Source organism: Melospiza melodia, chromosome 14 (assembly GCF_035770615.1).
Source record: "Melospiza melodia melodia isolate bMelMel2 chromosome 14, bMelMel2.pri, whole genome shotgun sequence".
NCBI classification, from domain to species: Eukaryota; Metazoa; Chordata; class Aves; order Passeriformes; family Passerellidae; genus Melospiza; species Melospiza melodia.
Window position 1 is genome coordinate 18,874,312 of NC_086207.1, and position 27,699 is coordinate 18,902,010.

At 54.7% G+C, this 27,699-nt stretch overlaps 1 protein-coding gene across 3 annotated transcripts in view; it reads right to left on the reverse strand.

Annotated features, from left to right (window-relative positions):
• SH3PXD2B (SH3 and PX domains 2B) overlaps positions 1 to 24,123 on the reverse strand; it is a 61,990-nt gene extending 37,867 nt beyond the window's left edge. For all 3 annotated transcript variants that reach the window (XM_063169052.1, XM_063169051.1, XM_063169050.1), the window contains exons 1-3: positions 24,009 to 24,123; positions 14,274 to 14,354; positions 1,813 to 1,888 (exon numbers count right to left, since the gene is read on the reverse strand). In XM_063169052.1, the coding sequence (XP_063025122.1) occupies positions 1,813 to 1,888; positions 14,274 to 14,354; positions 24,009 to 24,080 (229 nt within the window). In that variant the 5' untranslated portion in view covers positions 24,081 to 24,123. The remainder of the gene's footprint in view (positions 1 to 1,812; positions 1,889 to 14,273; positions 14,355 to 24,008) is intronic.
• Between the last annotated feature and the right edge of the window lie 3,576 nt (positions 24,124 to 27,699).

The window sequence follows — 27,699 nt, forward strand, 5'->3', positions numbered from 1 at the left end:
ACTGGGAAAAGATTCCAGTAAGGAATCAGGCTCCAGGACAGCCAGCAAATTTTAAAAGAGCCTTCCTCCCCACCAGGTGAAATCCTCTTCAGAAGCAGAGCTTGCCACCCTGTCCCTGGGGAGCTGTGGCTCTCTGAGCTGTCCAGGGGCAGCCACCAGGAGCCTGCAGGACAAAGGCACCCCCAGCTCCAACAGCACCTTCCCCCAAGCACAGCCTCTGCAGCTGGCACAGCCTTTCTCTTCCAGCAATTTCCACCCCCTTTTTTCCCACAGTGGAAATCCCAGTGACACGTTTCCGAGCAAAGGGAAACCATTCCAACACCAGGGAGAAACAAGCACTGGTGAGCGCGAGCAGCAGAGCTCTGACCAGGCTTCCCTCCCAAAAATAGCAGAGTTCTGGTGGGAATTTTCTGCAGAGCACAAATCCAAATTTTCCAAGTGATGGCCTTTGCCAATTTGGCTTCCATCTCTCCCTGCTGGCAGGAGCATTTGTACAGCAAGAGCTTTTCTGCTGTAACCCCAGGTGAGCTTTTCTGCTGTTTCACCAGGTGAGCTTTGCTGCTCTAACCCCAGGTGAGCTTTTCTGCTGAGCTCTGCTTTTGCTGAAGTTACAATGCCAGGACAAGCCAGAATCACAAACCCAGAGCAGATCCTCTTGCTCAGAAAGGGGTGGAAATTAAATTATTTTCTATTTTTTTTTTCCACAGCACTCAGAGCAAAGCAAACCCCACAAAGGCCTTTATGTTTCTAGAAGAGCCAGGAGGCAGAGCACAGCACAAAGAGCTGCACTAAACAGACCTGACAGCCACTGGAAGTGATTATGGTGCTGTGACATTCCTAAATATCCTCATTAGCTGCTGGGGGTGGGGGTAAAGACAACTCTTTTCTCACAGAGACTCCCCACAGGCTGCTTATTTTCCCAAGGCACATTAGGGCTCTTTTTTCCCCCACAGCAGCAATCCCCACACCACAAAGTGCCCAGATTATCACATCTGCTCTCTGGGCATAAAACCACTGGTGCTGGACATGGCACAGAGCTCCTGGCTTTGAGCAGGGCAGGAAGCCAAGGCTGAATTCCACATTCTTTCCTCCTCTCTGGTGTCCCCTGGAGCTGCACACAACAGGCAAAGCAGAGTGGGAGCAGTTCTGGGGCTTCCACTCAACAATTCTGGAGGTTCATTGTGGTGGTGTTCACAGGGGTCTCAGGATGAGGGAGGAGATGAGGATCTGACTCCATGTTTCAGAAGGCTGATTTATTATTTTATGATATATATTATATTAAAACGATACTAAAAAGAATAGAAGAAATTATTTCATCAGAAGGCTAGAAAAGAATAAAAAAAGAAAGAATGAATAACAAAAGCTTGTTATTAGCCAGCTGACTGTGAGTGGCCATTAATTAGAAACAACCACATGAGACCAATCCCAGATGCACCTGTTGCACTCCACAGCAGCAGATAATCATTGTTTACATTTTGTCCCTGAGGCCTCTCAGCTTCTCAGGAGGAAAAATCCTAAGGAAAGGATTTTCCATAAAAGATGTCTGTGACAGTTCAGAGGAATCCTTGGGCTTCCACTCAACAATTCTGGAGGCTCACAGAAATCCTGGAGGGTTTAACACCCAACGAGCACACTGCTGACAAATCTGAGGTTTTAAAGGACACACTGCAGGCCAAGAACTCAATGCTGCTCAGATGGTGCAGGGGATAGGAGGTAAAATCTGTGTATTCCCACACATGTGTGTGCTCCCAGTCCCACAGAGCTCCTGCCATGCCAGAACCACTCTGGATCCTGCTGGAGCCCCTGTCCTACCTGGCAGAAAGGGGATGATCCTCTGCTTGGGGTCCTTCTGGCCTCCTTCCATGGGGAACTTGTCCAGCATCTGCATCTAGGAAAGGAAATGCAAGAGAGGTGAGGAGGGTCAGGGATTCACTGGCAGGACACAAAGGCACTGCCCAGGGAGAGGCAGAACACAGCAGAGACTCCAACGCTCCCTCCTTGGGAGGAGGAGGAGGAGGGAGATGCAAACTCTCCTTTGGTTTGCCCAGGGCATGGGTGTGAAGTGTCTGCCAGGATTTCTGCAGCTCCCTGGTGCCCAGGTGCTGAAATGGGTCTGGCTGGAGCTCTCTGCCTAAAGAATTCACATTTATGGAGGCACTGCAGACAACCTGCCCAGGAAGTGCCCTGAAAACCTGGAAAGTCCAACCTGCAGCAGTTACACTTTTTGTCCTTAGATCTCTGGGATAAATTTATTTATCCCGAAGCCTGGGATAAATTATTGAGCAACCCTGGGGGCACTGGGAGCAACCTTTGAGACACTGGGGCATTTCTGGAGGCACTGAGAGCATTCCTGGAGGCACTGGGAGCCCTCCAGCCCCTGCTGCAGCCCCAGCTGAGCATCCCTGGCTGCAGATCTCCCTGTGCTCAAGGCACGTGCCTGGGCTCTGCGTCTGGCCAGATCCCTCCCCAGCCATGTGATCCCTCCAAAGCCATCCAGAACTGCAGCCCAGCCCATCTCCAGCTCCCTTTGTGCCCTGCTCAGTGTGGGGACCCTTCTCCTTGCTCCAGCCCAGCCCAGGGGCACCAGTACCACCCCCAGACCTGCACCAGGCAGCCTGCAAGGAACAAATTGCTCATTTTTTCCTTGATAAAGGAGGAAAAGGGACTGCAGAGTGTCTGGAGCAGCCTCTGGCATGGCCAGGAAGAGGAGAAGGTGGGGAAGGAGAGGGCAGGGGGGATCCCATGGATCCCATGGATCCCAGCCAGCCTGGCTGCCACATCACCCAGCCCTGGAGGAGGCACAGCCAACACCAGCCCAGCAGCTCTGCTGGCCATGAGCCTGTGGGAAGAGCTGCTGAAAACCTCACTCCCAGCAAAACAAAGCCAGAGCTGGCTGTGAGCACGGGAGGCAGCTTGGGATGGCACATCCAGGAGAACAGAGCCACAGAAACACAGCCTGGGCTGGGGGATCCTCCTGAGCTGCACACACACACAAAAAACAGAGCAGAGAAAGAGGGAAAGAGCAGAGACAGAGGCAGGGGATGCCAGCAGAGACAAGGGAGAGCTGGCAGGGCTCCAGGCTCTGGGCTTCCCTCTGTGCCCTCCCTGTCCTGCAGGACGGGGATGCAGCACAGGCTGTCACACTGCTCCTGCCAAGGAAAGCAGCTCCAGCTCTGCAAAAGGGATGGGAAAAGGGTAAAAGTGCAGCAACCCCACAAACCCTGGGGGAGGGACACAGGGACAGGCAGCAGAGGCTGCTCTGCAGGTTCCAGTGCCAGATTTTCCACATAGGGAGGCAGGAGGGTGGCGTGGGGGTACTCCCACAAATTCTCTTTGCAGCAAAGGTTCCTCTCCAAGCCCCAAACAGGGCTGCTCCCATCCCATCCCTATACAATATATAATAAATATAGAATATATAATATGTATCCCATCCCATATGATATATAATATATAATATATAATATATAATATATAATATATAATATATAATATATAATATATAATATATAATATATAATATATAATATATAATATATAAATCCCATCCCCAGAGGGCCCAGCCAGGCTCCCAGGGACAGGGGCAGCCAGGGCAGCAGAGATGCAGCCAGACACCAAACACAGCACAGCACACAGGGGCCAAGTCCTGCTCTCAGCAATGCACCCAGCCAGCCCAGGGAGAAAAAAACCCCCAGCAACAATTAATCTATTGTTTCTCCCCTTCCAAGATTATATTTACGTATTTGTGACAGAGAAGGAGAAAGAAAAAGGCTGGAGTGGATGAGTTTGAGGAATTCTGGTGTCTGCTGTGACAGGGAAGCTCTGTATCCCATTTTTCACTGACCCTTTGCAGCAGGGAGAGGGATCCCAGGCCCTGGAGCCAGGGCTGGGGCACACAAACCCCAGTGGGGGATCCAGCCCAGGCTCCCACACCAGCACAGGGCACATTCATCCACATTTATCTGCACCACCAACTAATCTTATCAGTGAGCTGTTTTCCTTAGCCAGGAATGTCTGGGCAGTGAGTCTGGAGCGAGGCAGACTCTGAGAACTCCCTGTCCCCATCCCGAGCTGTCCATTAACAGGGAAATACAGGAAAAACAAACCAGGATAACCCCCCAGGAATGGGCAGCCTGGAAAAGCAGCTTCGTACCAGCAGGCTGGCAGAGAGCTGCTGCACCAGCAGGAAAGCCCTGAGATAAAATCCTCATTAGAGCAATTAGGAGTGCTGCAGGGGATGCTGGGGACAGGGGAGCGCCCCTGCCCAGCAGGATCCTGGCAAGCAGAGGGTTTTGCCCCAAGAAGGAGCTGTGGAGCAGTGCCAGGGTGACCCCAGGGACCTGAACCCTGCACAGCCCCTGCAGCAGGACATGGCACTCCCAGCTGTGGGAACTCAGGACATCCCTCTGGCTGTGCTGGAGTGCCAGGACCCTGCCAGGGGCTCAGAGACCCTGGAACAGAGCCCAGGACACCTGTGCCTTTGATTTAGCCCTTGGAAAAAACAATTCCAACAATACCAACCTTATATGAAGAGTTACAAGCCACGGAAGTTTAAGCAGAATGAGAGTGAATTTATCAGAGGGTGAAAAATAGATTTTTGGAGTTTTTAGAATGGGGGTTCAGGGGGAAAGATGGAGGAATCTGGGCATGTCCAGTCTTTCTCTTTCTTCTTCTTCTTGGCCTCCATCTTCTGGGTGATGGTGGCACTTTTGGATTGGTTTAGAGTAGAAGCTCAGTGTCTAGCATAGGTGATGGGTGTTGGAAAGTAATTGTAAATATTGTACACGTAGTTTTTAGTATAAAAAGATAACACTGCCCTGGGAGGTGGCACCAGGGACCCTGTGTGGTCACAACCCACGCTGGGATTTGGGGATTCGCTCTCTTGGGTGGCAGAGGCTCAGCCTCAAACCACATTACTGCTGCTGTGTGCTCCAGCAGGGAGAGCTGCCCCAAGCCCTGGTACCCAGAGAGAGCAGCCAGCAGGGAAAAGGGCGAAAAAGGAGTTCAACAAAAGGAGTTCAACAAAAGGAGTTCAACAAAAGGCTCCCCAGTCTGGGAGGCAGAATCACAAGAGGCTCTTTGTGAGAAGGACAAAGTGCCGTGGAGCAGGGAGGAGCAGGGCCAAGGCTGCTCCCATCTCATCCCATCCCCAGCTCCTCAGAACCCATCCCTGCAGGGTGAGCTCAGAGGGGACAGCCCTGCACTGCCACCCTGACCCCAACTGGGGCCACCAGTGTCCCACTGGGGAGCTGGGAAAGGGACACAGCATGGGGGACACAGCTCCAGGCTGGGAACCAGGGACCTCTCAGAGTGTTCCTGCAGATCAAAGCACTGGGATCAGCTGGTTTGGGAAAGCTCTGCCAAGCAACAGTCTGGGAAAGGGAAATCTGGCAGCAGCTCGCAGGCTGCTTAGTCTCTCTGAGATGCTACAAGAGGCACCTTCCCTGCATCCCCAAGGGCTGTCTGAACAAACAGGGGGTGAAAAAATCCCCACAGCAGCTCAGAAGACAGAGGGATTAACAGGGAGCAAGCTCAGATCCCAAATGAGTGCAATGAGACAGGAGAAACGGGCAGGAACTGATGCCCAGCAAGTTCCCCCTGAATTCAGGGAGGAGTTTGTGCCCTGCTCAGTGCCCAGTGCTGGGAAAGGGCTCCAGTGACACCAGCACTGGGCACTGAGAAGGGCAGAAACTCTTCCCTGTGTTCAGGTGGAACTTCCTGAGCAGACCCTCACGGTCTGCAGTGCCCCTTTTTCCATCCCTGCATTGCCCTGGAGCTGCTCTTGGTGACATCACTGTGAAATCCTCCCTCATGTGGGGACAAAAATCCCTCAGTATTGGCTTTTCTGCTGCCTTGGAGCACGGGACAGCAGGGGAAATGGATGGTTGGGTGCTTAGCAAGAAGTGTGATGCAAGGAGAGGGTCATGAGGCTGCTGTTCCTGCCCTGAGCTCGTGCTCAGCTCAGACTCTACCCTGTCCTGTCTGGATCCCTTCAGCTTCATCGACTCCCCCTGCAAGGGCAGGACCAGCCCAGCTCTCCTTTCTGTCTCCCACTGCCGTCCAAGTGCACAGATGCACTCCCTGGGCGTGTGGGTGGTGCTCAGAGCAGTCTGTGCTGCACCAGGAGCATTTAACAATAGAACATTTAACAACAGAAACAGGTCCTGGCCATTTCACTAAAAATCCCCCACTCTGGGACACAGCACTCCTTCACACTGATTTACTGCTCTCCATCCTCAGCCTCTCCCCAGGCAGCATCAATCAGATCAAACTGGCTCATTTTGGAGCCAGGCCTGCTGCCACATGATATAAATTGCAGGTCCTTCCCCCAGCAGAGTGGCTGTGTTGGATTGATTAAAAGCACGTGGAGATGCTGGGTCTCACTCAGGCCAGAGCCACAGAACCTCAGCAAGCCCCAGGGCACAGCAGGAACCTCCCCAGGGCCAGGAGAGGGGCCCTGGCAGGAGGCAGGAGCTGAATTTCCAGAGCTTTTCCAATAATAAATATCTGGGGAGTGCAAGGGCGTCAGCTCACCCTGGCTCAGGGAGAGAGGAACAGGAAAACCTTCAACCATTGCATTATGCAAGGGCTCCCCCCAGAAATCCACACTGCATTGCCAGCACAAGCCCCCAGGGATGGAACTTTTACCCCGTCCATCTTTCTGGCTCGTTCCTCTCAGGAGCAGAGCCTGCCTGGGATGTGCTTCCCCAGGGCTGGCAGGGCTGTCCTGCAGCTGCTCTGCCAAGGCTCCAGGGAGAAGGAGCCATGGGGTGCCAGGAGGGGTGAATGGGCACAGAGCAGGCTCAGAGCCAGCCCTGCTTTGCCCTGGGTGCAGCTGGAACAAGGCACCAGCCCAAGGGAGCAGGGGGAGAGGGACCCACAGCAAACTGGGCTGCACTGGGAGAGGGGCCTGGAACAAAGCAAGAGCCACGGAGAGCTGTTCCCAGCCTGGAATAAACCACGAGCCATGGAATGCTGTTCTCAGCCTGGAATAAGCCATGGAGAGCTGTTCCCAGCCTGGAATAAACCAAGAGCCATGGAATGTTGTTCTCAGCCTGGAATAAGCCATGGAGAACTGCTCCCAGCCTGGAATAAACCAAGAGCCACGGAATGCTGTTCTCAGCCTGGAATAAGCCATGGAGAGCTGTTCCCAGCCTGGAATAAACCAAGAGCCATGGAATGTTGTTCTCAGCCTGGAATAAGCCATGGAGAGCTGTTCCCAACCTGCAATAAGTCATGGAATCCTGTTCTCGGCCTGGAACAAATCAAGAGCCAAGGAGAGCTGTTCCCAGCCTGGAATAAGCCAAAAGCCATGGACTCCTATTCCCAACCTGGAATAAGTCAGGAACCATAGAGAGCTATTCTCAACCTGGAATAAATCAGGGGTCATGGAGATCTGTCCCCTGCCTGGGATAAACCATGGAGTCTTGTTCCCAGCTAGGAACAAACCAAGAGCCAAAGAGAGCTGTTCCCTCCCTGGAATGGGCCATGCACTCCTATTCCCAACCTGGAATAAGCCATGGAGAGCTGTTCCCAGTCTGGAATAAACCAAGAGCCATAGAGTGCTATTCCTATCCTGGAATAAATCAGGGGTCATGGAGTCCTGTTCCCAGTCTGGAATAAGCCATGGAGAGCTGTTCCCAGTCTGGAATAAGCCATGGAGAGCTGTTCCCAACCTGGAATAAGCCATGGAGAGCTGTTCCCAACCTGGAATAAGCCATGGAGAGCTGTTCCCAGTCTGGAATAAGCCATGGAGAGCTGTTCCCAGTCTGGAATAAGCCATGGAGTCTTGTTCCCAGTCTGGAATAAGCCATGGAGAGCTGTTCCCAGTCTGGAATAAGCCATGGAGAGCTGTTCCCAGTCTGGAATAAGCCACGGAGAGCTGCTCTCAGCCTGGGATAAGCCACAGAGTCCCATTCCCAACCTGGAATAAGCCATGGAGAGCTGTTCCCAGTCTGGAATAAGCCATGGAGTCCTGTTCCCAGTCTGGAATAAGCCATGGAGTCTTGTTCCCAGCCTGGGATGGGCCATGGAGAGCTGTTCCCAGTCTGGAATAAGCCATGGAGAGCTGTTCCCAACCTGGAATAAGCCATGGAGAGCTGTTCCCAGTCTGGAATAAGCCATGGAGCTCCCAGCCCTGCCCCAGGCAGGCTGTAGCTCAGGGACGTGCAGCTGATCCTGCCTGCCCAGCCCTGCAGCGTGTCCTGGCTCTGTCCTGGCTCTGGGAATGCTCCCCGAGCCCCATCCAGGGAGATGATGCCAGGGCAGCCCCAGCTCTGCCAGGCCCAGGAGGTGCCAGCCCAGGCCAGAGCTGCCCTGGCTCTGGGAATGTGCTGGCTGCTCTGCCAAGGGCTGGAACGCTATAAATGGGAGACATTTGGAGAGAGGAAGCACAAAGGAGCCAACTTGTAACTAGGCTGAAGTGCACTGGGCTGTGCATGCTCTTTGTGGAGGAGAGTGCTGAAGGTCTTTGATGCACTGCTGGAAAAACACTGGCTCTTCCTTCTGCAAACAGAAAAAGGCCTTATTTAATGGAAAGTGTTTTCTCCTGAGCTCCAGGGTGGGAATTCACTATTCCTGCCCTTGTGCAAGGGGTGTTGCAGCCCCTGGCTCTGAATGCAGCCTGGCCACAGCAGTTGCTGGGGCTCTCTTGGAGGAAGCTGTGGGTTCTCCCCTGCCCTCAGTCACGCAGGGCCTGTCCTGCTCCAGCTGCCTGAGAGAGAGACAGAGATCCTGCTGATTTATTTCTGTGGGAGGCTGAAACCACCGAGCTCACTGCACACGCAACTGCCCAGAATTGTGCTGAACTCCATAAACCCTGGAGGGGGGGGAAAAAAAATTTAAAAAAAAAAAAAAATCCCCAAAGTGTTGAAATAAGATTCCTGTTACGAAAGAACTGTTGAGAGAGCCCTGTTTACGGTGCCTGGACACACAAAACCCTGCCTGGCTGAGCTGCCACAGGGCTCTGCCATCAAAGAGGCCGCCCAGAGCAGGAGAGGGGATCCAGGCTGGCATTGCCAGGGCAGGAATGGCTCAGGAGAGGGGATCCAGGCTGGCATTGCCAGGGCAGGAATGGCCCAGGAGAATGGGGATCCAGGCTGGCATTGCCAGGGCAGAGCCAGGAGAGGGGATCCAGGCTGGCATTGCCAGGGCAGGAATGGCTCAGGAGAATGGGGATCCAGGCTGGCATTGCCAGGGCAGAGCCAGGAGAGGGGATCCAGGCTGGCATTGCCAGGGCAGGAATGGCCCAGGAGAATGGGGATCCAGGCTGGCATTCCCTCCTGCTGGAGCCCAGAGAGAAGGGGATCCAGGCTGGCATTCCCAGGGCAGGAATGGCCGAGGAGAAGGGATCCAGGCTGGCATTTCCTCCTGCTGGAGCCCAGTGCTTGCTGCTCTCTGCCCTCCACATCAGGAGCGTGAAAATAACACTCACTTCATCTCTGAGCACTCCTAGGAGCCTGGGGTAAATAATGGAGGAGGAGGAAGGGAAGGAGACAGAGGAAGGCAAGCTCTGAGCTCACAGTAATGGAAGCAAGAGGCTCATTTTAACTTTTCAAGCCTCCAAGTGCCTGGAACAAGCTGATGAGAACAACTCCTCTTTGTGTGCCAGCTGCAGCCTTCAGAGCCCATTGAGTGTGCTGGATTATGCAGAGCCTCTCAGGCTCCCTCAGAGCCAGGCTCTCCCCTCTGCCTGCCTCTGCCTGGCGCCCGTGTGCACACAACAGGTGAGGAGCCCCTCCAGGAGCACCAGGCCCTGCTCCACACGGACATGGCAGGCACAGGCCACTGCCTGCTGCCAGTTCTCTCGTGGAAGCAGGCAACACTTCCACAGACCATTTATTTTCTGGTGTTGCACACCGAGCTGCTGGCCCCAGGGCTGCAGGACTCGCTCCAAGATGACACAGCTCCAGGTGGGTCAGAGCTGAGAGCTTCCAGCAAAGAACCTGAAGGAGCTGTTGAACATATGGACAAACAAGAGAGCTGGGAAACACACTGGATGGATGCACAGACAGACAGGAACGGGAGGAAGAGCCAGAGCCAATTCTAGAGTTTGTTCAAATTCCCAGTTTTTCTGTCCCTGAATTGTGCAGGGAGCACGTTTAGCCCAGCCTGTGCTGTGTCTCCTGCCCTGGCCTCAAAATGAAAGCTCTGAGCAGAGAAGCAGCCACAGAACATCATCATCCTCAGGGGCTGAAGGGTCTGACTAAAGGGGAAAAGCCTTGGGGCAACCTGTGCCAAAGAGGGGGACCCTGAAACATGCCAGGGGACAGCCAGGGGGCCAGGGACAGGGGGAGAGGGAACCTGAGAGAGGCTCAGGGTGGGCACAGCAGGAATTTCCCCATGGAAAGGGGGCTCAGGGCAGGCTCAGGGTGGGCACAGCAGGAATTTCCCCATGGAAAGGGGCTCAGGGCAGGCTCAGGGTGGGCACAGCTGGAATTTCCCCATGGGAAGGGGGCTCAGGCACTGGCACTGCCCAGGGAGGGTTGGATCCCCATCCCTGGAGGTGGTACTCAGACTCTGGGCTGGTGACAAGGAGGGGATCAGGCACAGCTTGGGTTTGATGGTATCAGAAATGTTTTTCCAACCTCAGACATTTGGGATTCTGAGAATTCAAACCTCAATAATTCTGGGATTCTGAGAATGTGGCTGCAGCCAAAAGGCAGAAGATGCTGAGGACATGGACTGGGGCTCCATGGGGGCTGGCAGGAGCAGGAAAGGTGTGAAAGGGCTGGGGTGTTTTAGCAGAGCAGCAAGGCAACAGTGGCTCTCGGTCACATGAAGAGCTCAAGTGACTGCCAGCCGTGCCTGCTGAACTCACAATGACAAAGGGGGGAAAAAATGCTTCCTTCTGGGGGTTTCCACGAGAAACCACAAGAGACCAGCCAGAATCTGTTCTCTAAGCAGCAGTGGCACTGCTGGCAGCCTGTGGTTCACGAGGATCCTTCCAAGGAACTCGTCAGGGGAGCATCCCACAGGCACTGCAGAGCTTCTGCACCTCCCAGGCAGGAGCAGGCCCTGATCCTCTCCCTGCCCACCACAGAGGCCACTCCAGTGCCTGATTTCCCCCTTCCATGCCAGCTGACATTCCCAGCACCCTGCAAGCCCCAATCCCATCCCTCTGTTTCTCAGGAGCAGCCTCCATCTGCTGCCAGCACTCACATCTGGAATTGTGAGTGTTGAGAAAGAGCCTCAGTCCTGTTGGAAGGAAATTATTCCTCCAGCCAAGGGGTTTATGCAGAACTGAGTTTAGCATTTGGAGTTACGAATTTACTACAAATCCTGCAGTTACACCAGGTTTCAAAGCTCAGAATTACAATTTTATCTTCCTCTATTCCTAAAAAACTGCCCTGACGTAAATTGCCACCTGACAGAAAATATTCACAGAGAAAAGGAGGAGAGGCAGAGGACCTGCAGAGCAAAACCCCTCCTGGGCACAGGAGAGAGCCCAGGGTGGAGCTGACCCCCAGCTCCAGAATCTCACCCTGATTTCAGCGCTGGAGTGGTGACCAGAGCAGGAAAAGGCACAGACTGAGCACTTCCCAAGGGATCAGAGCCACCACTGACTGCAGCTGCCCAAACTGCGGGCTCGGCTCCAGGAGGAAGCAGCTGGGCTCAGCTGAGGGTCAGCAGGGCCACCAGCCCTTGGGGACAGGTGACAGCATCCTGTGGGACACTGGTGTGGCACAAGGCATGGAAAGAGCCAAGCAGGCAGAGAGAGGAGCTCCTGCCACCCTTGGAAGAGAAAGGCAGGGTGGTGGTGCTTGGAAAGGTGCAGCAGCCACGAGCTGGGAACCTGGAATTGTGCAGGACAGAAGCTGGAATTGTGCAGGACAGGGCCAGAAGCTGGAATTGTGCAGGACAGAACCTGGAATTGTGCAGGACAGAACCTGGATTGTGCAGGACAGAACCTGGATTGTGCAGGACAGAAGCTGGAATTGTGCAGGACATGGCCAGGTTTGGGCACCAAGGACAGGAAAGGGAAGGGCTCTGCAAGGCCACAGTACTCAGGAAAAGCCCCAAATGCTCCTGGCTGGAATCTGTGGCATCACTGTGAGCAGCAGGGCGGCTTCTGACACTGCTCATCCCAGCATGGGGAGTGCAGCTGCTCTGGTGGCTCCAAGGCAAAGGGATTTCCCCATGGAAAGGGGGCTCAGAGCAGGTTTAGGATGGGCACAGCAGGAATTTCCCCATGGAAAGGGGGCTCAGGGCAGGCTCAGGGTGGGCACAGCAGGAATTTCCCCATGGAAAGGGGGCTCAGGCACTGGGACTGCCCAGGGAGGTTTGGAGAGCCCATCCCTGGAGGATTTAGTGCTCCATGAGCAGTTTTAGATACTCAAGGTTTCTTGAGTGCAATCTATCTCTGTAGATGATAACGAGCACTCTGGGCTGGGGACAAGGTGGGGACGGGGCACACCGAGAGTTTGGGGCTCTTTTCCAACCTCCAGGATGCTGTGGATGCAGCCTGCAGGCTTCACTCCTGCACAGTCTGTGTTTGCAGTGTCCTCCCTGCCTGCCTGGGATGGGGAACACACTTTGCCCCTGGCTCTGCTCTCAGCACTCACCGTGTTTTCCTTGGCCCTGCTCCTGCAATAATTGTTCAGCCACCATGGAAGGTGACCAATGATTCAGCTGTGGATTCATTGGGAACACCAGGAGGAACTCCCCAGCCTCTCCCCAGCCCCACCAAGCTCCTCTCTCCCACTTGGATCCAGAAGTTTCCACATCCCTGACAGCCAAGGAGGGTGCACCAACCTTTCCCCTGCTCTTTTAAAAAACAAACCCTGCTCAGCCCCTGGCAGGAGCATGGAAAGTGCAGCCAGAGCCACTGGGAACACTGGTATTAAATGAACAAATATCCTGACCCCAACATGCACGTACTGGGGCTGCTCAAGGCTGCGAGCCTGAATCAGCCTGGATGGGTTTTCCCTGGATAACAATGACAGACAGATTCTTGACACAGAGCTCACCTGCACTCAAATTTCCAATTCTCCCTCCAGCACACCAAAAAGATCATCAGAACTGGACCTAGGAAAAATATTTTCCCCTCTTGCTGTTTTCAGAAGCAGCTGAACTGTTTCAGTCCCACACTCATTTTGGTGGGGGGCTGTGTGGAATTTTCCCTTTTTTTTTAAATAACCAGAGGCACGAATAATTTCCAGCATGGAAAACTTCTGCCTGAAGAGCTAAAACTGGCCCAGAATCATGCAAGAGTCACACAAGAGAGGCCTCCAGCAATGGCACCAGTCATGCCACCGAGCCTACCCAGAGCATTTTTTTCCATTGTGCTCAGAGGATCTGTTTCACTCCTCACCTCCCAATTTGCACTGTCCTGCAGCACGAGTTTAAAACAAGGACACCAGGAAGCATGTGTGATAAGGGGGAAGGAAGGGAAAAACCACAGCTTCTTTCATTCCTTCAACAGAGCCAAAAAGGAGTGGCTGCTATAATATTTTTTTTTTCATTTTTTTTAAAGAAAAAAACTGCAGGGAACAGCAAAGGGAGGAGATGTTTGCTTTCAACTTTCCCACCTCCACCACGATACACACCTACCTGTATTTATAAAGGATATACACTGCTTCTAAAGGTGTTCTGCAGAGTGCCTGACTCCAGTTGTGACGTTTTCCACCCCAGGAGTGTGCACAGCTCCAGCCAGGATGGAGGGACAGAGGGAGCACAGCCAGGATTCCCCACAGCCCTTCCCAGCCCAGAGAACCAGCACAGACACCCCAAAGGGAGCTGGGGGCACAGACAGCCCAGACTGGGTCTGGGAACACAGACACCCCAAATTCTGCTCTCCAGCCAGAGGAATGAGCCCGGAGCACCATGAAGAGGAGATGCTGCAGAGAAGGAAGCACGAGTTCCATTTCCTTCCAGCCCTGGCTGCTGCCCAACAGCTGTTCCTTATTTATTTACTTTCATATTTCCTTGGTTACACAAGCGGCTGCTCACAGCTTTAACCCCTGCACTGCCAGGGCTGGGGCAGGGTGACAGCAGGGCAGGGCAGGCTGAGCTGTCACCTCAGTGTGCTCACAGCCACTCATCACTCAGATGTCCTGCAGGGTAGGGACAGGGCTGGGAGCAGCATCTGCCCACCATCCCAGACTCTCATCCCCTCCAGGCAGAGCCCAGGAGCATTCCCAGCACTCCTGTCACCCCCAGAGCACTCCTGTCACACCCCCAGAGCACTCCTCTCACCCCCAGAGCACTCCTGTCACGCCCCCAGCACTCCTGTCACACCCCCAGAGCACTCCTGTCACCCCCGCAGGGTTCCCCACCTGCAGGTCGAAGAACTTGCTGTACCGTCTGTAAATGACCTCGGTGGCTCCATTGGACCAGGTGACCTTGATGATGTACACCTGCAGGGAACAGAGGCACAAATCAGCGTGGGGAACCCCCAAAAAAGCCCCACCACAACCCAAAATCTGCCAGTGCAGCCCCCCCACAGCTGGGTGACGAGCAGGGCAATGCTTCAGATCACAACAGAGGTGAGGGGAAATGACTGAGCTGCAGCTTAACCAAATGTTTGTTTCTGGTGGTGGACTGAACTCTGTGGCCTCGGAGAGGGGCACACGTTGAGTGTGAGGTGACAATTCTGTGTAAAAACACAGCACAAATCCCTCCAGACAGCACTAAAAACCCAATTAAAACAAAACCCTGGGCACCCCATTTACAGCTGCAGCACCAGAGCTGATGCTGAGATCCAAGGGCACCAGCCTGGCTCCTGCAAATGGGACTGCAACAGCCCAAAACCCCAGGGTCTGCAACTCCACCTGCTTGGGGTTGGGTTTCTGACACCTGCAGGGGTGGAAATCAGGGTCCTGATCCCTAAAATGCCACAGGACCAGCCCCAGTCACTGCAGGTCATTCACAGACCCCAGGACCAGGCTCTAACTGGTGATGAATGCAAAACAAAGCACCAAACCCAGCCCATTCCAGCACCAAACACCAAACCCAGCCCATTCCAGCACCAAACACCAAACCCAGCCCATTCCAGCACCAAACACCAAACCCAGCCCATTCCAGCACCAAACACCAAACCCAGCCGATTTCAGCACCAAACACCAAACCCAGCCCATTCCAGCACCAAACAAAGCACCAAACCCAGCCCATTTCAGCACCAAACACCAAACCCAGCCCATTCCAGCACCAAACACCAAACCCAGCCCATTCCAGCACCAAACACCAAACCCAGCCCATTCCAGCACCAAACACCAAACCCAGCCCATTCCAGCACCAAACAAAACACCAAACCCAGCCCATTCCAGCACCAAACACCAAACCCAGCCCATTTCAGCACCAAACACCAAACCCAGCCCATTCCAGCACCAAACACCAAACCCAGCCCATTTCAGCACCAAACACCAAACCCAGCCGATTTCAGCACCAAACACCAAACCCAGCCCATTCCAGCACCAAACAAAGCACCAAACCCAGCCCATTCCAGCACCAAACACCAAACCCAGCCCATTTCAGGACCAATTCTCCTGTGAAAGACAACAAGCACATCACAGAATGAGGCAATTACTGATCTCATGTCCCCTCTGTGTTTCACAGAAAGCAGAGATAACCCTTGGTGAGGTGCCAGTGTAACACCCTAGTGACACAAATCTCAAATTGATAACAGATTGACTGAGCAGAACCCAGGGTATTTTTTTCCCTCCTAACTCAAGTCCTTATTTCCATCAGAAATTCAAGCATCAATTCCTTGAAGAAGGACCAAAACGTTCAGAAGCTCAGGTGAAGGGACCTGCTGGAACTGCTGCTAGCAAAATCAAGCATCAAGGCTCTTAAAAGCTGATGGTTTGGTATTTAAAAGAGAATCCCTCAGGAGTTTATCCAGGTTTTGCCCACTGAGATGCCCATTTATCCAGATTCTGGAATGAGACCAACATCCTCAGCCAGTATCCAGACTTAAACACCAGGACAGCACAACACTCAGTTATTGGAGTTTATCAAAGCTACTCAAATGCTGCACTGAAAATCTCACCTCAAATCTCACTCTGCTGCTCAGAGGGCTGGCACAGCCTGAGCCACCGAGGTGGGGACACTCCTGAGGGTGACAGACAATCACTTCCACAGAAAAGTGGACAGAAAACAAGGCAGCAAGAGGGACCAAGTTCTTACTGCTAAAATAAAGAACTTCCCTATTTCAAACCAGTAATTCAAGGTCCACTTTTGTTGAATTTGGGTTGGGTTAGAAGGGACCTTAAAGATCTCCCTGCATGGCAGGGACATCTTCCACTGTCCCAGGGTGATCAAACACCTGCATCGGGCACTGCCAGGGATCCAGGGGCACTCTGTGCCAGGGCCTGCGCACCCAATAGCCCACCTAAACCCAGTCCCTCAGTCTGGAGCCATTCCCTGCTCTGCTTTCACTCCCAAACTCTTATTTTGAGATGAAGAACCCTCATTTCCTCCTTCTGAAGACAGATGGATTCTCCAAGACAACATCTGCTCCAGCTGCGGAGGCCATGCCGTGCTCCAAGGGAGGCAGCACTCCCCCAGCAATCCAAGGGTTAACCTGGTGCTAACACAGGTTCAAACTCCTCTACCCTCTGCCCAGGACCCGATGCAGGGCCAGCATGAGCTCATGTGGGCTGGGAGCTGAGCCGTATCCCAGTTTTGTCAGCAGTCCCCAGCCCTGCTCGGGTTATATCACTGCTGGCTGCCTGCCTGCGCCGAGCCTTCCACTGGGGCAGCAGCAGCAGCCAGCTCCTCCTCATTGTTTATTCCCACCCTGCCTTTATTTGGAGTCAACAGCTCATTAGACTGGGATTGTAATCAGGATGTGGACAGAGGGAGCCAGAGTCATTCAGAGCTCCTGAGGGCAGTGAAGGTACGAGGGCAGCCCAGGCTCCCTCTGCAGCAATTTCTGCTCTCTGCTGCCGTGCTGAAATGCACAACTCCCAGGGGTCAGAGAAGAGTTTCTTGCACATCCCTTTCCAGCAGCAGAAAGGTCTCCAGGGGTTTCTCCTTAACCTGCTTATGGACAGCAGAGAAGATGGGGGAACCACAGGAACTGGAGCTCCTCAGCATCCATCAAACCTGGGGAAAGCCAGCTGCCTCTCTGCTGGGGGATATTCCTCGTCCTTCCAACAGCCCCATCCCAGATCTTGGTGTCTCCCAATATCTAAGCCAGTCCCTGCTGTCTCAGAAATAAAAAATCCACCAGAAAACACAACCCTGGTGCTCCCCTCACCTAACAAGTGCAGGTTTGGGAAGGTTTGAACACTGCACTCGCCCCGTGAGCATTGCACTGCACTCAGGGGATCCTGCAGCCTTCCCTTGGTGCCCTCCATCACCACCCAGCATCTGTCACTGCTGCCCCCTGCCCAGCACCTCCGTCAGAGGGAGAACAGCCCTTGGAAAATGGGGCTGAAAACCTTTGGGAGGGAAGGGAAGTGTCAGGAAATGACAGCTTGCTGCAAGAAACGCAGATGGCAGCTGGCCAAGCACAGCAGAGCTGTCAGAGCAGCCCAGGGGAACACTGAGAGCCAGGGGGATCCAGGACATCCCTCGTGGGCAGGGAGGGAGCTCCTGGAGGCTGCAGAGCCACAGGAGTCACGGGGACAGAGGGGTGAGGAGCCAGTGAGAATCTGGAAAGGGCAGCCAGAGATTTAATTTTTTTTTCCTTTCTTTTCCTCTTGAAGGGATGAAGCAGCCAGTCCTGGGAGCAGCCAGCCCAGCAGTGTTTTTGCAGGGACTGCTGGAAATCCCTGGTGCTGCACCCAGCAGTGGCTCCTGGTGACTCCCAGTGCCCTCAGGGACCAAGGATCCATTCCCAAATCCTCCATCCTGCCCTGCCCAAAGTCCCTCACAACAGCACGGAGAGAGAGAGAGAGGAGCTGGTTCAAACTGCTGACTCGAGGCAAGGAAATTAAGAACAGATACTGAGAAAAAAAATAAAAAATAAAACAACAGAGCCAGTTTCCCATTCTTGAACACGAGGCCGTGTGACCTCGCAGCAGAATCACTTCTGGACTCCCTGCATAAACACACAAGGACAAGCTGGGGAGCAGCCTGGACTGCTCAAATGCGAGCAGGAAAAAGGCAGGGTGAAGGAGAGGAAAACCTAGAGCTGCACTTTCAGCTTCTCTCCCCTCCTACGGGAGTTTTCCAAAGTTTTTCCCAGAGATTTGCACGGTGCCCTGGCTGGGGGGGACACACAAAAACCCCGCAAGGAAGGATGCGGGAGAGGGGGCAGCAGCCTGGGAACTCTGCCTGGCACCAGGCAGCGAGTGCAGCCCAAACTCAGCAGCATCCAGAATGCAGGTGGAGCCCAGAGCAGCTCAGGCACCCCAGCACCAGCTCAGCATCTACCCTGAAGGATCCCAGAGCTCCCCCACACAGACATGGGCAGGAGGCACAGCAACCCCATGGTCACTTGGGACGACACCTCCAGGGACACCAGGGAAGGTGCCAGGCTCCAGCAGGGCTCCTGCAGCAGCTCCAGACACCGCAGCCTGCAGCGGGGGCCGAGCTGTCTGCAGGGCTGTTTCCAAAGGCTCAGAGGCTGTGTGGTCTCGGGCCCGGGGGGACTCTGCACAATGAACCTCTCTGTGGAAAACTGCACATATTTAAAGCATCTTTCAGCAGCAAAGAGGAAAAGCATCAGTCAAAGGCGTCAGGCTTTTGATTTCACCCACGCTGAAACGTGGTGACCCTGAAATGAGGGGAGATGTGAGAGCCTCACCCTCCCTTTGGAAACCCAAAGGGGCAGAGAAACCACAGGAGCTGAGCGAGGCAGCCAAGCCAGAGTGGGTTTAACGCAGAAAAGGGAGTGGGAAATTGTAAGAGGAAAAGAGAAAAAAAAAAAAAAAAAAAGAAAAAAAAAGGAGGGAGGTGGCTGGAAACAAAGAAAGTTCTTGGCACCAAGCTGCTGCTGTGCTTGGCCCCTGTCCATCAGCCCTCACTGCTGCAGGGCCGGGGAGGGGACAGGGGATGCCAAAGCTGGGGGCAGCAGAGGGACAGCCAAGGCCCAGCTGGGTGGGCAGAGAGCTCGGGACCCCTCACCCCTGCTCTGTGCCTGGGGAGCTGGGAGGAGGGACAGGCTGGCAGGGGAAGGTGTTCCAGCTGCTGCAGGGCACCAGGGATGCTGCCCTGGGCTCTGCGGCACAGGGGAGGCAGAAACAGCAAGGCAGGGCTGGAGAAAGGGCAGGCAAAATCTCAGCACCAGCCAAGGCAGGGCTGGAAACAGGGCTGGAGGGAGCACCAGGGCAGGGAGATCCTCATCACCAGCCCAGGCAGCCTGAGCACACAGCCAGCACTGCAGAGCGGCCTCCTCTCCCCTCTCCCCAGCTCATCCCTTGGATTTTTTGCTCTGTACCCTCTTTCCCCCAGCTGCTGCACAGCCTGGCAGGGCACAGCACTGCTGGGATGGCCAGGGCACAGCCACCAGGCTGGGAGCCCCAAGGACAGCCCAGCAGAGGCTGCTCAGAGCCCTCAGGCACACAGCGATGCAGCCAGCCTGCCCCAGCCCCTCTGAAGGTCACACAGATGGTTTCTCCTGTTTCCTGTCCCCCACTGCCACAGGAAGGCAGAGACACCCTCCAAACAAAGCTGGGGGATCAAGGTCAGAGAGCTGGGGGCAGGCAGAGGCCAGGGATGGCCCCAGAGCTGCTGGCACTGAGTGTGAGCACCAGCTGGACCTGAGTGTGAGCATCAGCTGGCACTGAGTGTGAGCACCAGCATCAGCTAGAACTGAGTGTGAGCATCAGCTAGACCTGAGTGTGAGCACCAGCTGGCACTGAGTGTGAGCATCAGCATCAGCTAGACCTGAGTGTGAGCACCAGCTGGACCTGAGTGTGAGCATCAGCTTCCCCCACAGAGCTGCTCCTGACAGCAGCCAGGGGCCAGGCAGGATTTGGCCCTTCCACATTCAAGCTTTTCAACAGCCTTGAGAAAAGTGGCTGGGGAAGGAAAACAAAGCAGAGTTGGAGTCTGAGTGCTGGTTTTCATCCACAAAGATAAGAGTGCTCCATGCTCAGCTCTGCTGAGAGGTGAGGAGGAAAGCCTGGTGAGATCTGGAGCAGAGCAGGGTCAGGCACAAGGACAGGGCAAAATTCCAACCAAATTCCCTGCCTTGCTGGGACAGCATCATCCAGCTGACAGGAAATGGGATGAGACAAGGCACAACCACAGGATACAGCAGCAAACCACCACTGAGGATGCTGAGAAAGCCCTCAAAGCTTTAGAGGCCACCAGGAGTGAGACTGCAGCTTCCCCTGGCTCTCTCCCACTCCTAGTTTGGTTATCTGGGGACACCACACTGCATAGATTTCACACTACTCACGCCAGCCTCCTCCTTCCTCCCTCAGCTGCCCACAGGACATTCCCACATTCCAAGGGCATGGTCACCCTGCCATGAGACAGCATGGGGAAAAGTCATCCCTGACACCCTAACAACCTGGATGATGCACAAGGGCAGAAATAACTCCCAAAATCCAGGGGAATAACTCAGCCTGCTCAAGGTGACACCGTGCCAGGGCCACCTGCTCCAAGCTGGGACCACAAAGCAACATCCATGGTGCTGCTCAGAAACACCTTCAGCTCATAAATATAAGGCACTAAAGAAGCTGTGGATTGGCAGCTCTGTCCTCCTGCCATTCAAACACTCCATAATCAGCTCCAGATAAGCACAGTAGGGCTGGGCTGCACGAGGAATGAAACCACAAATGGCCTCAGGAGCAGAGAGGACACCTACACCACCACATCACAAATTCCACATCAAAAACGTAACAGCACCTTCACTTTTTGAACGTGGTTCTCCTCAAATTTGTTTTCAAACACCTGTAGGTCCCATTAGCCAGATTCCACCACTCACTGTTAATTACTTTCACAACCCAGCTGCCACAAATGAGGTCTTCACCTTGTTTAATGTTTTGCCATCTTGTTCACTGGGTTTGCAAAATAAATGTATGCTGCAAATATTATTTAAATTCCCCCTTTTCAGGGATACATGGAGGTTGGGAATGGAAGTTCTGAGAGAATATAACCCAGCTTTCCCAAAAATCTAACCCACCCAAACAGCATGCTATTGAATGGACAGATATAATTTTGGATGGTGCTCCAGAACAGCCATTTAAACCTACATAACTATGGAAATGTTCCTGGTAGGCAGAAATGGAGCTGGGATTTCATGGCATTGCTATTAACACATAGAAAACACACACATTGCAGCTGTAACAAAATGGAACATCCTGAAGCTTGCCCAAGGGAAAGAAAACCCAATCTGGATTTAGTAGGAAAAAGCTTTCTTTTAGGGCTTCTGCTCGAGAATAACAAACACAATACTATAATAAGGTCCTGAGTGGAGTCCTTTAAGAAAAATCCAGTCTGTTTCTACTATGGCTTTGTTTTGGGTCTTTTCTGAATAAACATTCATTTATCAGAGACTTGGCCAGACCAGAGAAATGACAGTCTGCTCCTCTGTCTCTCACAATGATTATTTTTAAGCTTTCCTTTTGGACTTTGCTCAGATTTGCAGGGTGGCCCTGGAGCCCTGAGCTGGGATCACTTCACACAGGATTTTGTGGGAAATGTACTGAAAATGTCACCTCAGCCACTGCCTGGAGAATGGAGTCCCCTTTTCCCTTGGAAAATGAGCCAGAGCATCCTGCAAGAAGCACCTGCACAAGGATCATTCCTCGGTGCCCATGAAGAAAAGCTTAAAAACACAAGTGGGGTGTGAGGGCACAGGGCTGTGCTGAGCCCTAACTCAGCCCAGCACCTGTACCCAGCTATCCAAACCCTGCCCAGCACCTTGCTGGGTGCTTGCCCTGCAGTTTGGGGAAATGTTGTGCATCCTGCTCCACAGCAGAGCTGCAAAACAACCAACTTTTTGTCTCAGGCATTGCAATTCTTGTAGTATCAGTTACCCAGGTGAAAGGCAAACCACAGCAGCCTGAACAGAGCCAGCCCTCCCCACTGCAGGTGCAACAAGGACTTTGATTTCACTTTTCTGGGAAAGTGGAATTCATAACTTTGCGCTGTGGCCTCATCTTGAGCAGCACAATCACAGCTTTGTCCAGCAAAGGGAAACCTCTGGCTGGTGCAGAGGAGCCCGAGCAGGGCAGGTCATCACGGAGGCAGCAGGAGGGAAAGGCAGCGTGGTCCTGCAGCCTCCCCAGGGACAGGAGAGCTGTCTCAGGGCCGGGGCAGAGCACATCTGTGCGATGGGAGAAGGCAAAGGGCAAAGGTTTTACACAGACACTCGGTGCTTGCCTTGCATTCACGCTGCGCCAGCAGCCACTGCCTACAAATGATTCAGCCATGATTTGCTGCCTCTCCTTCTCTTTGCAGGAGAAAAAAAAAAAAAAAAAAAGGGAAAGAAAAAAAAAAAAGCGCTTTGGTTTCATATAATTAACTGGCTTTGTGAATCTGCCTGCTCCTATCGATTCCTCCGGCAAGGCGAGCGCTCCCATTGACTCCAGCGCTGCCTGCAGGCTGCCGGCCCCTCCCTGCTCAGCCCCGAGCAGCCACGCTGGCTCCCGCTGCCGCCTTTGGGTCCGAGCCCGGAGCAGCGGAGGGCTGGAGCACAGGCATGGGCTGGGGAGGCTGGAGCACCGGGCTGGGATTGGGATGGGCTGGGGAGGCTGGAGCACCGGGATGGGATGGGCTGGGGAGGCTGGAGCACCGGGATGGGATGGGCTGGGGAGGCTGGAGCACCGGGATGGGATGGGCTGGGGAGGCTGGAGCACCGGGATGGGATTGGGATGGGCTGGGGAGGCCGGGGCTCACAGCTGTCACCGCTCCCGCTCCCCATCCCCACCCACCGCCCCTCCATCCAGCTCTGTGCTCAGCAAACATCGCCGGCCCAGCTTTGCAGCCTCGCAGGGATTATTTGTGCCCTGCCCAACTCCGGCCGCGACAGGCGGGGACCGCGGGGACACCGCTCCGAGGGGCGCGGCAGGGACAGCAGAGCCATCCCACAGCCAGCCCGGCCCGGCCCGGCTCGGCACGGGACACCAAGCCCCGGATCCGCCAAGACAAACAGCGGCGCGCAGAGCTCCGCACGGCTCCGGAGCGACGAGTAAGGCACGATGGACACGATGGCAGGAAAAGCGCACATCTGGAACCCGAGCCGGGCTCTGCCAGGGCTGGCAAAGCTCCAGGCAGGGCAGCAGGAGGAAGGGGAGATAAGGGAGGTGGGTGGGTGGCAGCGGCCACGCCGCATCGCTGATGCGAGGAGAGACCCCGCTGCCCTCGCCTCCTGCCCTCAGCTTTCCTCCAATTGTTGCTCAATGCCACGAAACAGCCGAGGGGAGCTGGAGAAGCCCTCGATCTTCCCAGAGCTCTGAAAGCCCTTGTGGCAACTGACTGCAGCCAGAGCAAAGAGCACATCTGCACAGCCCAGATGTGCCCCGAGCAGCGAGTGTGTCACCGGGTCACCCCGGGCCACGGCAACACGGGAGGCAAGAACATTTCGGGCTTTGTTTCAGGCTGTTGCCAGGATTCACCCACAAGCTCTCCACGGGTGTGCCTGGAAACACACCAAAGTTTAAATCATAAAAAAAAAAAAAAAAAGGAAAAAAAAATAAAACCACGTTTAAAACCAGACAAACCCACAACAGTTTGGAGCACGCAGGAGGGCAGGGGACACGAGGGATCCTTCCTAGGGACGGAGCACTACCCAGGGACCGAAAGCAGCAGCCGGGCGGTCTCTTTGCCCCGGGACTCCGCGACCAACAGGTCCCGGCGCCAGCTGCAGGAGCGGGGGCGCTTCCCCGCGGTGCCCGTGGCCGATGCCCGGTGCCGCAACCACCGCCCGCATCCCCGGGCATCCCGCGGGGCCGGGGGCATCCCCAGGCTGGCAGGGGCACCGCGGGACCCCCCGGCACAGCCGAGAGAGGCACCCCCGGCACACCCAGAGAGGCACCCCGGCAGCGCTGCCGCCCTCTGTCTCTTTCTCCTCCTCCTCCTCGTCCGTCCTCCCTTCCCGGAGCTCCGCGCGGGAGCGGGGCCGGCAGCGCCCGGCCTTTGTTCGCCCGGGGCCGGGCCGGGGCACTCACATAGTGCTTGTTGGGGGTGCGCCGCTTCTGCACGTCCAGCACCTTCACCTCGGCGATGCTGCGCCTGGGCATCGCCGCTGCCGAGCCCCTCGGGGAGCGGGGACGCTCTGCCGCTCGCCGCCGGCACCGGAGGCTGCAGCGCGGCCGAGCCTCCCCGCGCCGCCCGCTCCGGGGGCGGGAGGCGGCCCCGGCCCGGCCCGGCCTATCCCGGCCGGAGGGGCGGCCCCACCGCCGCCCGCTTAAAGGGACGGCCGGCCCGAGCCTGCCCGGGTGCCCGCTCCGTGCCCGGGTGCCCGCTCCGTGCCCAGCCCGGCGCTGCCGCAGCGAGATGGTTCGGAGAGCGCGGTGCCCCTCCCGGGAACGGGTCCCGGTTTGCTCCCCTTACCTGAGCGTGGTTCCGTTCTTGTCCCATCACAGCAGTGCCCGAGGGTGGTTCTGCTCCTGTCCCATCACAGCAGTGCCCCCGGGATGGTTCTGCTCCTGTCCCATCACAGCAGTGCCCGAGGGTGGTTCTGCTCCTGTCCCATCACAGCAGTGCCCGAGGGTGGTTCTGCTCCTGTCCCATCACAGCAGTGCCCATGGGTTGTTCTGCTCCTGTCCCATCACAGCAGTGCCCCCGGGATGGTTCTGCTCCTGTCCCATCACAGCAGTGCCCGAGGGTGGTTCTGCTCCTGTCCCATCACAGCAGTGCCCATGGGTTGTTCTGCTCCTGTCCCATCACAGCAGTGCCCATGGGTTGTTCTCCTCCTGTCCCATCACAGCAGTGCCCCCGGGATGGTTCTGCTCCTGTCCCATCACAGCAGTGCCTGTGGTGGTTCTGTGTTGTCCCATCATAGCAGTGCCTGGGGTTGCTGGCAGCAGCCACGTCCCTCCAGGAGCAGGGAATGAACAAGGAAGGGCTGTCCTGCTCAGGTCAGAGCTGCCCTGCCCGGGACAAGCTGCATACCTGCGTGGAGAGGCTGCTCGGAGGGCGTGCAGTGACAGGAGCAGGGAATGGCTCCTGTCAGAGCAGGCTGAGATTAGATATCAGGAAGGAATTCTTCACTGTGAGCGTGCTGAGGCATGGCACAGGTTGTCCAGGGAAGTTCCCTCCCTGGCAGTGTCCAAGGCCAGGCTGGAGCAAACTGGGATAGTGGAAGGTGTCCCTGTCCACGGAATGGGATGATCTCTAAGTTCCCTTCCAGCCCAACCCAGTCCATGTTTCTATCCCTGTGGGCCAGGAGCTGTTCCCCTGCACCCACCTCTCCTCCTGGCAGCCCCCCTGTGCCCAGCTGTGCCCTTGTGCCAAGAGAGCAGCCAGGGCAGTGCCCAGGCCCTTCTCTGCGCCAGCACTTACCCGTGGCCTCTGTTCCCAGCAGCTCCTCAACACGTGGCATAACCACAGCTCTCTCCCCCGTTGGGCTTTTAATTACATTATAAAGTTACTCAAGGCTTACACTGGCAGGTCATTAGTTTTCATATGAATTTAATTTAATCATAAACAACTCATCTCACTCCTTCGCAGCTCCTTAAATGTGGCGCTTTTTTAATACCATTAACTTTGCTACAGCCACCCCCGAGAATTAATGGAGGTGCAGGCACTTTGCCAGGGCTTTTTTGCCCCTCCCCAAGGGCTCGTCTTCATCCTCCTCCCCCTCAGCAAAGCCCCCAGCCCCTGCAGAGGTGGCTGGGCTGTCTGGAGGGGACACCAGGCCACTGGTCACCTCCCTGGTGGCTGCTGGGGTGCAGACACAGCACTGGGTCACTGCACGTCACCCCCACTCCTGCCCCAGTCACCACCATGCTCAGTCAGATGTGATCTGGAGAGAAGTGGGGATGAGCTGTGGAATCCTCCCTTCCTTCTGTCACGGTGACACTCCTGTGGGATGCTGGCACTGGAAGTGCTCATGAAGAGCCTGGGACAGCACCAACACCTGCAACTGCAGCTCCTGCTGTTGTGTGGAGTGTCCAGGCTGGAGCAGAGGAAGCTTTACCAGTTTAAAAGCCCTCAGAAATGCACAAATCCTCCAGAGGATGGAGGAGAAAACACCCAAAGCAGCTGCTAAGAGAGGCAGTGTACACTGAAATGTGGAGCAAGGCAGAAAGCTGTTTGAGAGAGGAATGAAACAATTTCTGGTCTTCACATGCTGAAAAGAAGAATTAAGGTAGAGAAGCACTTCAGTATCAGCATTTTCTTCTCCCCTGAAGGGATTCCATCACTCCTGGCCCTGGCAGCCTCACAGCTAATGAGCACCCAGGAACCAGCAGGGCTTGGAGAGAATCTCAGCTCAGGCTGCAAAATGGCTCCTGTGCTTAATTAACAAGTCTAATGAGGGCTGTAGAGAGGAGTGGGGAGTGGCTCTGCATGCTGACCAGATCACCTCCCCTGGGAGAAACGCTGGGAATTGACTGTGGAGAGACAGAGCTGTGCCCTGGTCATTCCTCTGCCAAGGCATTGTAAGAGAGGAATCTGCCAAGGAATCTGCCAAGGCATTGTGAGAGAGCCCAAATGAGGGGTTTGTGACTGGCCTGGGAGTCCTGTGCTCACCCACACCTCCGGGGATGCTGCTGCAGGACAGCAGAGACGTGGCAGTAGCACGTCCCACAGAAATGTTGGGTGCTGCAGGTGCAGCTTGGGGAGCCTCAGGGTAAACATTCATCCCCTGCTGCCCTCACCACAGGCTGAAGCTTCCTGAAGCCAAATAAAATAAAATAACTGTGCTGAAATAACTGCACAGGAGAGGTCATGACCTACACAAGAGTCAGGCTTGTGCACTCTCCCTCGTGCCTGTCAGGATCAGCTGAGCAATTTAAAACAAGAGGGTGAACGACTTCTGAAAATCCATCCCTCAGCTCCAATGGACAAATGGGTTTCTGCACAGCTGTGAGTGGGCTCCAGCTGTTGGGGCACAGCTGGGCAGTCCCTGAGGTCTGCCTGGTGTCAGGGGGTGTCAGGAAAATGAATCCACAAACACCAGAGGTTTATGTCCAAAAAGGAGACAGAGGAGTCGTTTTACTCTATTCCAATAGAAGGAAGAGGCCATGGGGCATTCCCCTGGGATCTCTCACATTTTTGGAGGATGCAGCCTCCTTTTTATCCCAATTTCCAGCCACATTTCCCTTCTCTCTTTCCCCATTGGCTGAGGTACTTGAGAGCTTCAGACTTCCCAAAACACCTGATACCAGATATTTCCCAAAGATCTCCCTCTGATGTATCATCCTCCCTTTTAATTTTTAATTCTTATGGAATTTAGGGGTTTTTCTTCCCCATTATTTTTCATCTCTCAATGTCTAATTTCGTTTATCAGCAAACCTAAAGTTTATTTGTAAAAGCAAATATCTTTTTCCGTTCGTCAATCAGTGGAATCCTTCCCATTGTTTCTTTTATCTTCCAGAGCTGGTTTAATCTACCAGCAGACTCAGAGCTTGTTTGGAAAGACAAATCTGCTGTTCCTCTCAGTGGAGTGGAATGAGAAGGCAGAGCCCCACCATCAGCCCTGACTGCAGAGGGAGCACTGACTGAGCCATCCTGGCATGGAGAGCCTCTGCTCCTCACTTGGCCACTTCAGAATTGGGAGATTGTGCCAGGAGCCTGAATGTCCTGGTCCTCCCTGTGTACGGAACAAATGCATCCATCCATCCATCCATCCATCCATCCATCCATCCATCCATCCATCCATCCATCCATCCATCCATCCATCCATCCATCCAT